Genomic DNA, 18,504 nt, shown 5'->3' with positions numbered 1-18,504 from the left:
GTGTGAGAGTGTGAGAGTGTGTGTGTGTGCGTGTGTGTACTGCTCACCAGACAGCTCTGTGCATTGTTGAACAAAGTCTTCTGTTTGTCAAGGACGCTGGAAAGAACAGAATAATCTGCTGTACCCACAGCGCTGAAATACGAGCGGCAGTTCGTCTCTTCCACCTTCTCATAGCTGAACCACAAACAAGCAAACATGAACAAATTACTACAAAAGAACAAACAAACAGATGACCACAAACAAGAAAATCAAAGAAACACTCAGAAGTTAGGAATCAGGAACAAAGCAAAATAGTGAATCATCCATGAATGAAATAAAATGACAATCACAGAGAACATTTTTCATTTTTAATAGTAATTTGTGTACTTCAGTAATAAACATTTCTCATTCTCGTCACTCTTTGTGGCAGAAGTTAGGAATCAGGAACAAAGCAAAATAGTGAATCATCCATGAATGAAATAAAATGACAATCACAGAGAACATTTTTCATTTTTAATAGTAATTTGTGTACTTCAGTAATAAACATTTCTCATTCCCGTCACTCTTTGTGGAGTCTGTTGTCCAAGAGCACAACATGCACATGTTTCTTTGTAAATATGACAAATATTGGACTACTAAGCAAGTATTTTATCTGAGTGATGGAAATACGGTGAAAGAGTGAAACAGCTGTGAGGTCTTCTCTTCTGCTCCGCTGAGATTTGGTACTTGTTTGTTTTCTACCCTGGATAATTGACTTATTTTCCTTTGCAAGTTACTTTAGATAAAATCATAATAAAATATAATAAAAGAATAGCAATAATAAATCATCATAATAGATCATGTTAAAGCCATAAACAAATAAATGTAATGTGTCATGTGAATGTTTCAGATGGTGTAGTTACTCACTTGTAGTAAAGCAGCATGTCTGAAGGTAAATCTGTGAAGCGTGGCGAAGCCTCCTCTTTCATGTAGTTGTACATGCACACCAGCTAGAGTGCAACAATTAAACACTTACTCATTAAAACTCCACAAACGCAGACATAAATACTGAGCAGACATAAGTAAGGTGTGTACCTGGCTCTCTTTCAGCTGGACCTTCTGGCGTCCCGGCCGATGTCTGCAGGCTTTCACCAGCCGCTTGACCTTGGGCTCAGCGAGCGTCCGGACCGACGTGCAGGTGAAGCCCTGCAGCAGTGCCTCAGACAGCCTGCAGAGCGAGACAAACACGCTTAAAACACCTGCAGACCGCTCTTTCACTCACAGTACAGAAATGTGATGAGAAGGTTTCTGAGAAACGTACTCTTCGGTGTCCTCACTGACACTCGCCACGGAGCCAAACAGCATCACGGCCTACAGTACGACAGAAAGAGAATCAGCCTGAGATATACACAACCGAAACAGACTCCTAACCCTCCTTTTGTGTTGTGCTCAAACTGATCCACATTAAACTGCTTGAAACACTGGTTAAACTATTTATTTCTTCTTCAAATCTTGTGATTTTTTCTTATTCAGGCTCTATTCGTGAATGTGCACGCAAATGTTCCACCGTATTGGAAAGAGTACAAAGGTTTCCCCATGCAATTTGTCAAAAATCAATCATTTCTCACATATTTTATATTTTTTAGTCTCTGACGAGCTACATTAAGGGTTTTGAGTGATACTTTACAGTAAGCTCCAATTAGTAAACTTAATATGTTTAAATTTATTAAAACCTAATACAATTAGTAAACTAATGCATTGACTAATATTAACAATGAGCGATACATTTGTTACATTACTTATTCATCTTTGTTCACGTTAGGTCATAAAACGTCATTGCAAGTCCATGTTCAGGTCTATTAAATAAATCATATAATTAAAACAATAACACTTCAAATTAGGGAACACTATTCACTATTAACTAGTTGCTTAATAGCATGCAAAATACTAGCACACTGGCTGTTTATTAGTTCTTATAAAGCACATATTTATGCCTCTTTCTGCATGATCATATTCTACATCCCTTAATCCACTCAATATCTAAATTTAACAGCTACCGTACTAACTATTAATAAGCAGCGGATTATGAGTTTATTGAGGGGAAACTCTAGTTAGTAGTGAATATGTGTTTCGCTATCTTAAGTGCTACCAATAATATTAACAGAATCAACTTTTGATTTTAATAATGTATTAGTAAATGTTGAGATTCACATTCAGTTTAACAAATGCTTTAGAGGTATTTTTCAATGTTAGTTCATGTTAACTAATGTAGGAAACTAATGTAAACGCATTTATTGTGATGTGTTTTAACATGATTTTTCATAGTGTTGATTTGTTCGTGAATTGCATGGAAACCAATGGAGGTCAGTTTGACCCCAACACCATCGTAGATCACAACCAAACCAAATCATGACCAAACCAGCGGTCACGCGAAATAAAAACAGAAGAAGCGGAGAAATGTCGGCACCTGCTCCTGTTTCCAGAGCTTGAGGTTGATGAGGGTGACGTTCACAGACTCCTGAGGGATCAACAAGAGGCGCGGGATGGAGCCAGCCAATGCGTCCGGAACGTTCTCGATGACTTTAGTTTCATCTATGGATGCGATCTGAGGAGGAAGAGGATGAGAGAATCTGAGAGAGGGTTCGAGATGTAGAGGTGATTAAACACATCTGAGCGCTCGGTACCTTCATGACGTAAACCAGCTGCAGGATTTCTGGCGCTGAGAGGATGTTGCTGATGAACGTGGGATTTCTGGATATGGCCAGGAGCTCTGAGGATTCAATGCTGGAGATGGTTTCCGCTGGAACGCCCTTGACGAGCGTCCCGAGAGACAGCAGAGAAGAGCCGGTGTTGATCTGAAAAACACCCCGAAGATCGTCGCATCTTTTTCAGTTCAGCGGTTTTATTTTATCTTTCATTAGTATTATAGCTTCTATTAATAATTTGAACTAGTTTTTCCATTTTCATTGTAATTTTAGTTAACCCCTTAACTGTCAAGTTTTCTTCAATATATTACTATTAAATCCTAATCTAATCATGACAAACTATATATCGTTGGAAAGATCTAAGACTCCTAAATAGATATTTTACCACTGTTTGTTGTAAAAAAAATATGTAGGAGCAGTAATAGATTAATTTATGACAAGAGTGCACCTCAAAACATGTACACCATAACAGGAGCTCTGACCTTTGTCACAAAATTTCTATTTGTTTCCTTTTTTCCTATTACATGTTTTAGTAATCATCATAAATTATATATCATTTGAAAGCTTAAAATCTCAAAATTCATCCTGTGAAAACCGTTTTGAAATCGGATATTGCGTTTAAAAAATCTTTTAGAGGGCTCCTCCCGCTTAGTGTGGGGTGTCATATTACAAAATGTGTTATGGTCTTTTGGAATAAAAATTTTTTATAATCTTGACAAAATGCATATCGTCGGAAAGGTCTGAGTCTCAAGATTCCATATTTGGTGGTTATTTTGTGATAGGAGTAACACTGAGAGAGACATTTAGACGTGTGACAGAAAAATGCATCAAAAAAATTCAATTGGTCTTGGATTGCACCTGGTGGCTGTTTGTGGTATAACACCTAAACAAAATTTCATAGTTAACTCAATTAATTTTTTTATATCTTCAAACTTCAAATTTGGAACATTAACTTATTAAAACATATGGCTTTATTAAAACCTATTTTGTAAAATATTTATTTTATATAAAAATAAAATAAAAATAGTACAGTACAATATCTTTACAGTAAATTTAAACTTCTATAACTTTTTTTACTTTCATTTTTTTGAAATTCACTGCAATAATCTTCAGATTGCCTTCTTTAAAAAGAGACCAAACTTAGGTCTGCATTCAAAAGCGTTCATGAATTATAACAATTTAAGTTTGAATAGTGCACTTTCAAGTCTATGTTCAAGGGGGGGGGCAGTTAAGAGGTTAAACTTTTAGCAATTTTGTTGTGTATCTTTGTCATTTTTTAAAATGTCTATATAATTTTTATCATTTTAATTTATGTAATTTTAGCACTTAAACTAAATGAAAATAAGAAATGTTGTCTTTGCAACTAACTGAAATAAAATTTGTTTTATATTTTGTTTTATTTTAGTTAAAAAAAATTATTTCAATTAATTATTTTTTTTATAGTTTAATGAACTGTAATAACCCTGCAGTGTAGTGTATAGCAGAGGTTTTCTGTCTGGCTGAGTTCAGCTCCAACTCTAATCAAACACACCTGAAGCAACTAATCAAGGTCTTTTACAGGCAACTGAACCTTTGCTGCATTCCAAAGGAGATAAATCCGCCTCTGAAGAGCTCAAAACTGAGCATTGGGTTTAATGTGTAGGGACTAGTGTGCAGTGCATTGTGCAAACAGTGTAGGGTTCAGTGTAGCATGTAGGGAAAATACAGCTGAAAGTGTTATTTAGACTCACTGGAAAGTCGGACTGAATGAGAGTCTGTATGACTGCGTTGGCTTGGCCCTGATTCCAGCCGTCGACGGCGCTGAGAGTCGACAGCGCGCCCTTGATGACATCAGCGGAGGCGGAGCTTATCTGAGCCTCCGTCAGGCCCACGCTCTGACTGCCGAGCAGCTGGATGGTGGAGGAGGAGAGCGAAGGGAGATTGGCTGCGAGAGCAGACGTGATCTGAAACGAAGATGAAGCGGGTCAAATGAGGTCAACTGATCAATGAATTGACTGAGCGATTGATCGATCGATCACCTCAGGGCTCTCGGTTCCATTACAGAACACGTTGATTTGCTGGATGAGCACCAAACTGTCGTCTGCTCCTAGAAGCTCGAATGCAAATGAAGGAATTCCACACAAGAACTGGCCTGGCAGCCTGTAACACAAACACACGTGCAGCTGAAGGCTAGATTCAGATTTTACAGTTGCTCTGCTTTAGGTGTGATTTGACCAGACCAGCTGCACACCTGATGGGGTTGAAGGACGGGTTCTGATTGTACAGCTGTGTTACGTAGTAGTTGGCTACGCTGGACTGGATGGTTATGGTGCTGTTGAGCAGCTGAAGGTTCTCCGGGTTTTCCAAGAACACACCAATCTACAGAACAACACAGGAGCGCCGTTACTGGAAACATTTCTCAGAGATGTTCAAGTCAAGTCACATTTATTTCTATCATGCTTTATACAACACAGGTTGTGTTGAAGCAGATTCAAAGAAATAAACAGGAAAACAACAGAATCAGTGATGCAAAATCATCAAATATGAGACAAAATCAATTTCAGCGGTAAAGCAGAAGACAATAGCACCATTACACAGTTCTCATCTGAGAGTGTCGTGCCGTCACATTAGGTTTCTTATAAACCACAACTAAACAAGCCAAAGGTGAAAGTGGAAAGGAACCTTAACTCCACCAGGGGACAGACGTAGCGCGCTTGTTACCTGGTCAGATGACACGAAAGAGTTGAGGTCAGACAGATTGACGTATCTGATGAAGACGCCAATGTAGCTCACAAGCCAGTTTGTGGAGTTCAGCTGAGGATCGGCGGCGTTATAGCAGCGCGGTGAGCCACCTGTCCACACACACACACACACACACACACACACACACACACACACACACACACACTACAGCTGAACGAGTCTGGAATAACTGAGAATCACATTTTTTAAAATAGAGGTCACAATTCTATTTTTTTTTTTTATTCATTTGAACAAATTAATGTAAAAAATCTGTTTGAATGAATGATTAAACAATTCATTTGTAAAGACTTCACTTGATTGTTTAATGCATTTTTGAACAAACCTCTTGAAAGAATGCTTTTAACAGTCACTTGTCACCACACACCGTACTGGCATAACCACGCAGTCCATACAATCTTTATTTGAAGTGTCAAGTTACTCTTCAGAAGGGGATTTACTGTATTTTATTGCTTCCATAGACATCAGTGTTTATATTCAATCTTTAAACACATTCTGTGATTATTTGGATGTTTAAAACACATTAGTTGAAAATACTTTTTTGTGAAGCTGTCAAACGCTGATTTAAAAGTTCTGGTGTGATTGTACTTATAACTAAGTTTTAAAAGACATAGCCATATCGCTGTCATTCAGGAATAAGATCACCACTTTTTACTGGCTAATCGTGCAGCTCAAACACATACGCACATTTACATATATTCATTTAGCAGACCTTTATCCAAAGCGATTCACGCACAACTCTACACCTATTAAACATAAATACGAAGTACATATTCTTACCATTTGTGAGATACACCTTCATGGAGCTGTAAACATCCTCTGGGGTGAAGTCAGTTCTGGAGAAGTTGTAGTTGTTTCCGAGAACTGAAACACTGCACACACAGACAGCTGCTTAGTATAACGCCAGGTGTTTGTGTGGAGGTATTTAGTGATGTGTGAGCGCTCACAGTTTCCTGTAGGGCAGACAGGCGGCGCTGCTGAGCTGTGCGGGGCTGAGGAGCTGTGAGCTGAGCAGAGCCAGGTATCGCACAAGTCGATGCTCGAACCACTGATCCACCTCAGACTGGATCTCCAGCTTCAGAACTCCAGGCCAGACGCAGGACAACACCTGCCAGGCCAAACCCACGGGTCCCAGCGGCTCCTGAGGGACACAGAGAGACTCTGAACTGCAGTGAATCTTTAGCATCCAGGAAAAACAATATAAATACACCATATTTGTGCTCGAAACAAGTACTGCACTGAGGGTGCTCACAGCTTCCTTCATAGAGGGAATCGTTTTTACACATTTTTAGCACCGAATGAGACCTCTTTCTCAACACTCTAGCATCTTGAATTTTTTCCACTGAACTTGTTGCAACAAACTATATCCACATAACCAGGAATGTTGAATGGCAGCATAACAGTGCAGTCTTGTTGTCCGGAGTGTGCCTACGATGCTTAAGAACACAGCTCAAGGGCATCTGAAAGACCTACCGTCTCCAGATAGCGTGCGGTCTGGTTGTACTGGCTGAGCAGATGGCAGAGTCCCGACCCGTCTCCGAGCATCTGAGGCCTGTTCAGGAACTCGCTCAGCTCGGCTGTAGAGATGGAGCCCAGCAGCTGCGGGAGGAAACGCACGGATCAGAAGAGATGCGATGGAAAGAGATCGAGCAATAGAGGAACGCTGATGTACCTCAGGCCTCCTGTCCACAGAGATCAGAGACTGGAAGGTGTTGAGGTCTGGAAATCCAAACTGGAGGAAGAAAGACTTGAGGAAGAGGTAGAAACTGCCACTGACATAACAGCGAAGAGGAGCATCTGCAGGAACATACAACACGAAGAACTTTTAGGAGTTGGTTATAAAGTATATCCATCTTTCATACCTAACATGGCAATTATAATAAAAATAGACAAACAAACCAATCATTTTATATTCAAACTAAATTGAAAAACTCAATAAAAAACTAAAATAAAATGCTGTTTGCTTGTTTGCCAAGAGACAGGAGTGTCAGTGAAAGACACACTATGTGCTAAATATAAGGCATTATGGCAGCACTTTACAATAAGAGTCCATTTGTTAATATTAGTTAACTACATTATTTAACATGAACTAACAATGAAAAATATATCTAAAGCATTTATCAATTGGAGTTTGTTAATTTCAACATTAACTAATACATTATCAAAATCAAACAATATGCACTGATACATTATTAAAATCATTTTTTCTGTTAATATCATTCAATGAAACAGAGCTGACATGAACTAACAATGAACAGTTGTATTTTTATTAACTGAAACAAATGTATTGCTCATTGCAAGTTAATATTAGTTAATGCATTAACTAATGGAATCTTATTAAGTGTTACCAACATTATATATTCATGTACTAGAAAATTAAAGTACATTTACGCATTTGGCAAACTCTTTCCATTATGCATTTGATCAGTTCATGCTACATAATATATATATATATAATTCTTTAGTCATTATTTAAATTTTTATTTAATTGTTTTTATTGTATTAAATTTGCCTTGGCAAAAACAAAGATGTCTGCCATTTTATTCCAAATAATGTAATGTTATTTCCACCGAATGTTAATGAAACACCATTAATTTGAGAAGTGATGGGAATAAGGCTGCATTGAGAATGTTTGTGACTTTTGAAAATAATGAAAATAATGTAAGCATGTAAAATTGTGTTTAATAAAACTTTCTAAAAGTGACTATGGCTGTGCCCACAGCTGAAGAAATACCTGGATGTGTGTGTGTGTGTGTGTGTGTGTGTGCATGTTTATGTGGTTTATGAGGACACAAATTTGTATAATAACATGAATATGACATAGGTATTACAACGAGAAGGTGATTTATGAGGACATTTTCAGTCTGTACAGTATAAAAACCATTACTCCTATGGAGAGTCCCCATAACCATAAAAACAAACCTGTGTGTGTGTGTGTGTGTGTGTGTGAGTGAGAGTGAGAGTGAGAGTGAGTGTGAGTGTGAGAGTGAGAGTGAGAGTGAGAGTGAGTGTGTGAGTGTGTGTGTGTGAGTGAGAGTGAGAGTGAGAGTGAGTGTGAGTGTGAGAGTGAGAGTGAGAGTGAGAGTGAGTGTGTGAGTGTGTGTGTGTGAGTGAGAGTGAGAGTGAGAGTGAGTGTGAGTGTGAGAGTGAGAGTGAGAGTGAGAGTGAGTGTGTGAGTGTGTGTGTGTGAGTGAGAGTGAGAGTGAGAGTGAGTGTGAGTGTGAGAGTGAGAGTGAGAGTGAGAGTGAGTGTGTGAGTGTGTGTGTGTGAGTGAGAGTGAGAGTGAGAGTGAGTGTGAGTGTGAGAGTGAGAGTGAGAGTGAGAGTGAGTGTGTGAGTGTGTGTGTGTGAGTGAGAGTGAGAGTGAGAGTGAGTGTGAGTGTGAGAGTGAGAGTGAGAGTGAGAGTGAGTGTGTGAGTGTGTGTGTGTGAGTGAGAGTGAGAGTGAGAGTGAGTGTGAGTGTGAGAGTGAGAGTGAGAGTGAGAGTGAGTGTGTGAGTGTGTGTGTGTGAGTGAGAGTGAGAGTGAGAGTGAGTGTGAGTGTGAGAGTGAGAGTGAGAGTGAGAGTGAGTGTGTGAGTGTGTGTGTGTGAGTGAGAGTGAGAGTGAGAGTGAGTGTGAGTGTGAGAGTGAGAGTGAGAGTGAGAGTGAGTGTGTGAGTGTGTGTGTGTGAGTGAGAGTGAGAGTGAGAGTGAGTGTGAGTGTGAGAGTGAGAGTGAGAGTGAGAGTGAGTGTGTGAGTGTGTGTGTGTGAGTGAGAGTGAGAGTGAGAGTGAGTGTGAGTGTGAGAGTGAGAGTGAGAGTGAGAGTGAGTGTGTGAGTGTGTGTGTGTGAGTGAGAGTGAGAGTGAGAGTGAGTGTGAGTGTGAGAGTGAGAGTGAGAGTGAGAGTGAGTGTGTGAGTGTGTGTGTGTGAGTGAGAGTGAGAGTGAGAGTGAGTGTGAGTGTGAGAGTGAGAGTGAGAGTGAGAGTGAGTGTGTGAGTGTGTGTGTGTGAGTGAGAGTGAGAGTGAGAGTGAGTGTGAGTGTGAGAGTGAGAGTGAGAGTGAGAGTGAGTGTGTGAGTGTGTGTGTGTGAGTGAGAGTGAGAGTGAGAGTGAGTGTGAGTGTGAGAGTGAGAGTGAGAGTGAGAGTGAGTGTGTGAGTGTGTGTGTGTGAGTGAGAGTGAGAGTGAGAGTGAGTGTGAGTGTGAGAGTGAGAGTGAGAGTGAGAGTGAGTGTGTGAGTGTGTGTGTGTGAGTGAGAGTGAGAGTGAGAGTGAGTGTGAGTGTGAGAGTGAGAGTGAGAGTGAGAGTGAGTGTGTGAGTGTGTGTGTGTGAGTGAGAGTGAGAGTGAGAGTGAGTGTGAGTGTGAGAGTGAGAGTGAGAGTGAGAGTGAGTGTGTGAGTGTGTGTGTGTGAGTGAGAGTGAGAGTGAGAGTGAGTGTGAGTGTGAGAGTGAGAGTGAGAGTGAGAGTGAGTGTGTGAGTGTGTGTGTGTGAGTGAGAGTGAGAGTGAGAGTGAGTGTGAGTGTGAGAGTGAGAGTGAGAGTGAGAGTGAGTGTGTGAGTGTGTGTGTGTGAGTGAGAGTGAGAGTGAGAGTGAGTGTGAGTGTGAGAGTGAGAGTGAGAGTGAGAGTGAGTGTGTGAGTGTGTGTGTGTGAGTGAGAGTGAGAGTGAGAGTGAGTGTGAGTGTGAGAGTGAGAGTGAGAGTGAGAGTGAGTGTGTGAGTGTGTGTGTGTGAGTGAGAGTGAGAGTGAGAGTGAGTGTGAGTGTGAGAGTGAGAGTGAGAGTGAGAGTGAGTGTGTGAGTGTGTGTGTGTGAGTGAGAGTGAGAGTGAGAGTGAGTGTGAGTGTGAGAGTGAGAGTGAGAGTGAGAGTGAGTGTGTGAGTGTGTGTGTGTGAGTGAGAGTGAGAGTGAGAGTGAGTGTGAGTGTGAGAGTGAGAGTGAGAGTGAGAGTGAGTGTGTGAGTGTGTGTGTGTGAGTGAGAGTGAGAGTGAGAGTGAGTGTGAGTGTGAGAGTGAGAGTGAGAGTGAGAGTGAGTGTGTGAGTGTGTGTGTGTGAGTGAGAGTGAGAGTGAGAGTGAGTGTGAGTGTGAGAGTGAGAGTGAGAGTGAGAGTGAGTGTGTGAGTGTGTGTGTGTGAGTGAGAGTGAGAGTGAGAGTGAGTGTGAGTGTGAGAGTGAGAGTGAGAGTGAGAGTGAGTGTGTGAGTGTGTGTGTGTGAGTGAGAGTGAGAGTGAGAGTGAGTGTGAGTGTGAGAGTGAGAGTGAGAGTGAGAGTGAGTGTGTGAGTGTGTGTGTGTGAGTGAGAGTGAGAGTGAGAGTGAGTGTGAGTGTGAGAGTGAGAGTGAGAGTGAGAGTGAGTGTGTGAGTGTGAGTGTGTGTGTGTGTGTGTGTGTGTGTTACCTGTGAGTAGCTGTTGGATGTTGTTATAGATCTGACGTTGTGTGCTTTCATCCAGAGCCGTTCTTTGAGAGTCCAGCACACTGACACTGCGTCACAAACACACACACACATTGTTTTACTCTGCATATATGCTACTGTCTGTGTTTATTGTCCATGTTTACTGTTGCCATGCAATGCACAAAAAAATCGCAATAAATTGACTTATGATGAGTGAATGAATCATCTGAAAACCGCATGAATATTTTCTCACTACAACTGAGCAAAAACACAGTCTCTTACGCCTCCTGTTTGATGCTGCAGCCTCGAGCCCTGACGATGTCGAAATACACCGTAACGTCTGGTGAGCTCAAAGCAGACAGCAGCGGCCTGAGTCGAACCGTGAGCCAGACTGACAGCTCAGAATCACTGACTGAAGGAGACGACAGATCACCTCGCACAAACACTGTCTGCAGGAAGATCCGCTTCACCTCCACAGAGTAGCCCTGTTCATTCACCTGCACAGAAGACCAAGACAAGACAAGAATGAGGCACGAGGACAGATGGACATAAACAAATGATAAGGATATTCACAGCTGCAGAGAATAAATCCACAACATACTTGAATGTTTGGAGAAAGAACATCAAAAAACTCTGAAAGCGTCTGCGTTTGAAGCTCATTCATCACAGTCTGAACATCTGCTGGTCTGCTGAGACGTGACAGGTCAGAGCAAAGCTCAGCCAGCTGGGACACAGTCAGAAACTCCACCACCTCAACCTGACAGAGAGACAGAGAAAATAATTAATACAGAGAGAGAGAGAGAGAGAGGACGGATCAAATGAAGATGTTACTGCAGGAAAACAGTTACACAAAAATTACCGCAAAATTCATCTTTTACAAACCAACTACTAATCAATAGTCAAGACCATCCATGTATATTTTTCAGATTTTTTTTCAAAATATTTTAAAACATGTTTATTATATCTATATAAATATATAGATATAAATAAATATATAGATATTTTATTTTTTTTTACTTGTTTTTCTAAATCTTATTTTTATTCATTACTCAGCATCTTTTTAAATACTTTTTAAAATAAATATTATATTCTTATTTTAATTTAATACATTATATATGTCAAACCAAATATACCAAAACATAAAATTATTTTAATGTATTAATTATACATACAACATTGATCTCATGAAACATTGTATGATCTTATGAGTAACTGTGGTTCAGTTAAATTACATTTGAATCTATTCACTGTTATGCCTATGTTAATATAATTCATTAAAATGCATGATAAATAACAAATTTCAGATGTAACAAGGAATCTGCAAACATTACAATGCATTTTAACTTTGGTTAAAATTAATTATGAAAAGAAATAATACATTATAATGAACATTACGAATCCCTTTATAAGGCTTTATACATAATGGCTTCAAGTAACTTGTTTTAGCTATAATTCTTTGGCAATGTTGTACTGTATGTAACACAGTCATGCCAAAAAAGTATTCATTTGAAAATGTAGTAAAAATTGAGCGTCTGAGTGTGTGAGAGCGTTAAAACAGCACACAAACTGCCATCTCTCTGCTTACTCCATTAAAGTCTCGTTTCAAGTTGATAAAGTCAGTAAAGTTGGCGATGATGCGGAACTGTCCGAAGTTTTTCAGCAGCCAGTCGGCATCACTGTTAGTACTGAGCACACAGGAACCTCCTGAAAATATCAGAGACACATTATTTAACACTTGTTTATACAAACACACAAGAACACACAAGCACACACGTTACCTTGGCTGGGCTGATGGGAGAGATAGTCTCGTGTGAAACTGTAGACGTACTCCGTCTGAATCGGTGTGAGACTGCTGAAAACGTTATCACAGCCTTTCACGCTACAAACACAGGAATAAATGAATGACTGGATGAACTACAAACGTTTTGTCCAACCAAAAAAAACCCCAGATATTGCTGTGGAGAAACTACATCTCTGCATAACCCAGAAAGGACACTCTCTCCATCAGAGGTAAACACTTATCAAATAAACACAAAACAGTATTAGTTATGGTATAATAAAAATCATCTGGAGACAGATTTATAAACCTTACATGTTTGTAGATAGTGTCCATTTCTCCCCACTGTTGTCACTCAAGACAGCATATACTGTAAATATGGTTCTTACCAAATTAGGCTTACAGTTTTTCACATTTGCTAAGACACTAAATCCCATTCTTTGAACCAAATTCTCAATAGTCTGAACCAATTTGTCAAATAAATCACTCTCTCTGCAAAACCTTAAACAAGTTCAGGCAGTTTAGACACTGTTTACAGATCTCATGCACTCTTTTAGCAAAACTCTAAACACATTCTCACTCACTAAAACACAATCTGAACCGTTATAAACTTGTGGATCAAAACCCTAAACACAAGAAAGCAAAATTGCAACACGGCTGTCATCGTTTACACACAATAATTCAAAAGTGTTCACACTTGTTTCTAAATATGTGAATGTAGAAAATATAAGCCAGTTTAAAGTGCACAGATGGCATGAGTGCATCCATCAATCTGAGAGGTACAGAAGAGTGCGTATACGAGGTGGAGGAAGAGGAGGACGAGGAAGAGCAAGACCAAGAACAGTCATTTCAGATGAAATCAGAGCTACTGTGATAGACCATGTTCTTGTGTGTGGAATGACAGAGGCAGCACAAAGCCTAATTTGAGCAGATTCTCTGGTCACCAGAATCAGTTGGAAAGTTTAAAAAAAACAGCAAAAGAAGAGTGGAAGAGAATCTTGTGTAGGATTTTAAACTACCACGTTAGTGTGGAAGAACTGGCCTGTGGTGACAGAAACCCACTGTGTGTGTGTGTGTGTTTGTGTGTTTTCCTTTTTGAGAGTAATTTGAGAGATTATTTTTGCATTTATACATTTTTTATACATTACACATGATTTATACACACAAATCAAGTGGAACATTAAGACACGATCGCTACTAAGCAAAAAAAAGTGATTTAGTTAGTTGTAAGTGTTATGTCAGGGCAGTAATCCTAATCATCAGCCGAATTTAGAAGATACACCTGAGATCCTTTATTTGAACCATTAAAAAAATGCTCTAGTGTATTTGCTTTTTAACTATGAATACAAACATCTCTGCTTTTACTTTTGTAGCTATTTTGCCAGTCAGCTCCCAACACGATGTCATTCACTGTATGCGCAAATTGAAAGCGTCGCGTCTGGGCGCGTCAATGACGCTCGTGCTCTTTTAAACTCGTAATAAAGCAGTGAAGGATCTGTACAGAAATTACGCTGATCGACAGAACAAGTTTATATTTAGAAAACATTGCAATCACTCCAAAATAAATTACAACAACTCACACACCTGCGTTAAGGGCTGTACTTTTTTGTGTGCCTATTTAGCCATTTGCATCGCACAGTTCACAGCACCTGAAGTATGTGTTCGTTTCGTTACACATTCAGAAGGCGGGACCCACTTTGAAACTGCAACATTTAATTGCAAACGAGTGTACTTCAACTATATCTAATGAACAATGAGGCTAGTATTTCTGCATGTCTTTACTGGTGGACTGGTGTATAGGGGATGTTACGGTTATGGAGGCCCCTCCTCAAAGCCCGAGGCCCTAGGCAATCGCCTGCTCTGCTTATAGCTAGTGCCGGCCCTGAGTTTGGGCTAGTTTTGAGTAGCAATTGGGTGAGTTTTGTTGTGAAAACGTGGCAACCCTTTCTGTCAAGCAGGTAACGTTATTATTGCTAACATAGTGGACTCATCGGAAAATATATTGGCATCATCTGTATTAAACAGAAAATAATCACTTCATCCGATGTTTAAATTAATAAAAAAAAGCCTTGACAGCCTTACTTACTGGAGATCCACAACTATTGACTTTCTCTCTCACCAGACTTGGGTGTGTGTAGGTGATGTAAAAGAGGAAAGCAGGCATTTGGACCAAAGCACTGTGAGGTAAGGGAGGGGGAGACTCAAAATATTTATAAACTTAAAACACATTTTTGCCCTGTTTGCATTTGTGCTATTTTACTACTTACACTATTATTTAAAGTATAAAACATTGTTATTTACGAAAAACAGCATGGTATTTCATTTAATCATATTTTTAGGGGGGGACAACCCTCAGATAGGGGGATATTTCCACCTATGGTTGTTTTTTTATGTCCACGGGTTTAAGCAACCCCAATAACGTGATATTTAGCCCCTAAAATGCTAATTTTACCAGAGGAACCCCACCGAAAACATGTATTTTACCTCACCGGAATGCGATTTTTACCGGGGGATCCCCCTCGAAACGTGATTGGGCTAGTTTTGGGCTAGTTTTGAGTAGCAATTGGGCGGGTTTTGATGTGAAAACCGGCAACCCTGCGTGGGACCCAACACAGCAGAGTGCGGCGCGGACAACACTTGATGGGCAGGCGCAGGTGGGTAGAGACTCATGTGTACGGGATGCGGGAGAATAAGGGTGTACTCACACTAGGCAGTCTTACCCATGCCAGAGTGCGTCTGACCCCCAAAGCCCGGTTCGTTTTACTAGTGTGATCGCTCCATACTGCGCTTGGGTGGGGTTCGTTTAGCCATCCCTGGCTCGGTTGGAAGAGGTGGGCCAGAGTGTGTTTCAGTTATAGATCAGTGAGTGTGAGCGCTAACCGCGCTGGAGTGCGGAACTTCTGAAACGTGCAGCAAGATTGCGTATATATACTGTGAGAGGGCCGTGTGTCACTGCATCCCAAACAACTCAAAATAATAAACCACAAAGTTAACAAATCAATGCACTCCACTGTGCTAAGCGAGAGCGCTTCTCTGCGGTCTTCACGTGCTATAGGAAATTTCCTGTTTCCCACTTATGAAGTCGTGATTAAGAGCACGTCTTAGTCTTAGGCCCACCACAATTGCTCTCATTGGTTGTTTTGATGTAGTGTCTAATAAATTATATGTAGTGTGTATATTATTGACTAATGTGTGCATAATTTGAAACCGATTGTTTGATTTTACCAGAAGAGTCAGGGGTTTTATGAATTCATTTCGAAGGTTTGGATTTGTGTTTAAGGTTTTGAGAAAATGCATGATGGTTTCAAGAAATGTGTTTTAACAATTAAAAAAAACTGTAATTATCTTTCAAGAACTAGCCAATTTAATCCTATTTACCATAGTAATTTCAGTTGATCATTTGCCTTGCAAAGACATCAGCCAATCAGAACAGTGGGTGTTTCCTTTGAAGGCAAGGAGCTCCAAAATGAAATGTTTCAGTCACAAGCTCAATGACAAAGTGGAAAATGACTTATTAAAATGTGACCTTTTTTCCAACATTACTAAACATTAGCCTGAACTTCATCAAATAACATGATCATTATAGAATTAAAAAGCGTAGTCCTTTAAAAAGCATTAATGTGGCTAGTTAATTAAGTAGCGTTTCATAACTTGGCTTTCTTTCATTCTTCATTCTGCAGTTTATCGTGGACACTAGTCCATGTGCTGTAAAAGTCAAGATTCACTAAACATTGGTACACCAATGATGGTTGGTTTGGTTTGTTTTATTGTGATGTCATCAAATAAATGTGTGTTAGTCGTGGCCTAATGGTTAGAGAGGCGGACTCATAACCCAAAGGTTGCGGGTTCGAGTCTTGTACCGGCAGGGATTGTAGGTGGGGTGAGTGAATGTACAGCGCTCTCTTCCACCTTCAATACCACGACTGAGGTGCCCTTGAGCAAGGCACTGAACCCCCAACTGCTCCCTGGGTGCCGCAGTAAAAAATGGCTGCCCACTGCTCCGGGTGTGTGTTCACGGTGTGTGTGTGTGTTCACTGCTGTGTGTGTGCACTTTGGATGGGATAAATGCAGAGCACTAATTCTGAGTATGGAATACTTGGCCACACTTTAAACAAACAAATATAGTGATGAACATAGCTTACAAACAGTCTTTACTGTTTATTACTGGGCATTGTTTGAAGTTTTAAGGAGCAAATGCTCTCACAAAGTGAAAGCCCTAGAAATGACTGACTGACCCTGGCCATCACACTGACGACTGGACTAGACTCAGACACACCTGGGTTCAAAATAGCTGCTCAACACTGCCATAAAATCAGTGCTAGAAATGTGTAGTCACAGATTCTTGTGGATGAAAGGTGCCTGCTATACAAAAGCAAATAGTGCTCACATTTCTCTGTAAGAATCACAGCTGATGGTTCTGGGGATGACAGAGAGGCTATCTGAACCGATCCCAGGGAGGAAAACGTTTAGGTTCGTCTGGAACCATAATGAAAACGTCTGCGGATCGAAGGTTTCAAATCTGTTCGCCAGCTCCATCAATGTCATGTTCAGAATGATGTTGCTCACAGCAGTGCTGATGCTTGACACGTTTCTCTGAAAACAAAGCACAACACTAATACGTCACATATACTCTTGAATAGCTGAATACGGAAAAGACAAAACTTGTGATGTTCCAGGAATCCCTTCTATGGACAAAAATATCCAGCTATCAGTGTAACTTGATAGAGATATTCTGAATGAGGAAACTTGAAGACAATAAACACATGATTGCAACAAAATATGATTTTTCTGTGTTCTTCAAGTCATCTCAGGTATTTTCATAAAGTATAAATTATAAATTATAGGTTAAAGTATATTTATAATGCAATGCTTACTGACATAGCCTTTATGAATGTATAGACAACTATAATAATATATTCTTAATAATGTGATTCAACATTTTTTTGGCCAAAAACATAATAATAAATGAAAAAGTAAAAATAAACCAAAAAAAAAAAATCACATGAATACCAAGGTCAACAAAAAAACATTCCCACCTGTGCAGACATGCTGTTGAATATTTCAAAGAATTCATCCAACTGGTTCTGGTTCGGAGAGTGTACAACAAATTCAAACACTTCTCTAACGGCAGACTCATCATCCACCAGACCTGGTGTCAAGATTCGCTCCACCTTCTGTTCACCAGATAGAGAGCCAAACACGGCCTCCTGCAGAGTAGGAAATTCACTGTTACTTCTGTTAGGGAAGGAAAGCTCTACACTGGATTCAAGATCATAACTGCACACTGAATTTCAGGTAGCAAGGAAAGTTTGAATTGTGCTTTACCCTAGAGATGTTGAATTCTGCCAAGTCAGAGTAAGGCACATACGTGAAGAACTGACCAAAGTTCAAAATCAGCCAGTCAGTGTCATTTTCAATGCTCTGTTTGCAGACTACAGGATACAGACACAGTAAAATTGCATATGGTGAATAATTCAGTTGAATTATTGAAATGTTTAACTTACTGTAACAGCAATGCTAAGTGTTGACATTAATTTAGATTTATTCACTTAGCAGGTACTTTTAATCAGAGCAAAGTTCAAATGTGAATGATACAAAGAGATATACCTGGCTGACGGATCTGGTGCACCGACTGTTTAAGGTAAACTACTAGACTTGCAGCAATTTCCTCTCTTCTTTTAACAGGCATTTGTGAATAAGCCAAGCTGAGTCCATTAACACTGTGAGCAACATGAGAGCCACCAACATCTTGAATCTCTTTACACTTCTTTAATAAATGTTTGCCATACAACATGCAATATAATAAAAACATTTTAAATGGACAGCAGCCCATTGTATTAAAAGAAATGTGGAAAAATTAGAAAAATTATAACAGAAAGGCAAACATGCTCAGCAAAAATGCAATTTGTGAAAAAAACTTGCTTTAAAAATTGTCTGACAAGCAATTTAAGATATGA

At 39.9% G+C, this 18,504-nt stretch overlaps 1 protein-coding gene across 1 annotated transcript in view; it reads right to left on the bottom strand.

Moving 5' to 3' along the window:
• The window catches only part of LOC107574162 (uncharacterized), a gene marked incomplete at its 5' end in the record, with an annotated part of 23,468 nt that extends 5,201 nt beyond the window's left edge, over positions 1-18,267 (bottom strand). The window contains 23 exons of the mRNA XM_016260625.1: positions 48-174; positions 886-968; positions 1,054-1,186; positions 1,280-1,329; positions 2,426-2,563; positions 2,643-2,813; positions 4,394-4,606; positions 4,682-4,802; positions 4,894-5,021; positions 5,364-5,494; positions 6,183-6,274; positions 6,350-6,543; positions 6,876-7,001; positions 7,075-7,199; positions 10,774-10,859; positions 11,053-11,267; positions 11,372-11,527; positions 12,356-12,474; positions 12,549-12,649; positions 16,935-17,140; positions 17,584-17,754; positions 17,873-17,979; positions 18,155-18,267. Coding sequence (XP_016116111.1) covers positions 48-174; positions 886-968; positions 1,054-1,186; positions 1,280-1,329; positions 2,426-2,563; positions 2,643-2,813; positions 4,394-4,606; positions 4,682-4,802; positions 4,894-5,021; positions 5,364-5,494; positions 6,183-6,274; positions 6,350-6,543; positions 6,876-7,001; positions 7,075-7,199; positions 10,774-10,859; positions 11,053-11,267; positions 11,372-11,527; positions 12,356-12,474; positions 12,549-12,649; positions 16,935-17,140; positions 17,584-17,754; positions 17,873-17,979; positions 18,155-18,267 — 3,106 coding nt within the window. The remainder of the gene's footprint in view (positions 1-47; positions 175-885; positions 969-1,053; positions 1,187-1,279; positions 1,330-2,425; positions 2,564-2,642; positions 2,814-4,393; positions 4,607-4,681; positions 4,803-4,893; positions 5,022-5,363; positions 5,495-6,182; positions 6,275-6,349; positions 6,544-6,875; positions 7,002-7,074; positions 7,200-10,773; positions 10,860-11,052; positions 11,268-11,371; positions 11,528-12,355; positions 12,475-12,548; positions 12,650-16,934; positions 17,141-17,583; positions 17,755-17,872; positions 17,980-18,154) is intronic.
• Between the last annotated feature and the right edge of the window lie 237 nt (positions 18,268-18,504).

Source organism: Sinocyclocheilus grahami, unplaced genomic scaffold (genome assembly GCF_001515645.1).
Source record: "Sinocyclocheilus grahami isolate Dianchi unplaced genomic scaffold, SAMN03320097.WGS_v1.1 scaffold2132.1, whole genome shotgun sequence".
In the NCBI taxonomy this organism is placed as follows: Eukaryota; Metazoa; Chordata; class Actinopteri; order Cypriniformes; family Cyprinidae; genus Sinocyclocheilus; species Sinocyclocheilus grahami.
The sequence above is the reverse complement of the archived record's forward strand: the minus strand, read 5'-3'. Positions and strand labels throughout refer to the sequence as shown.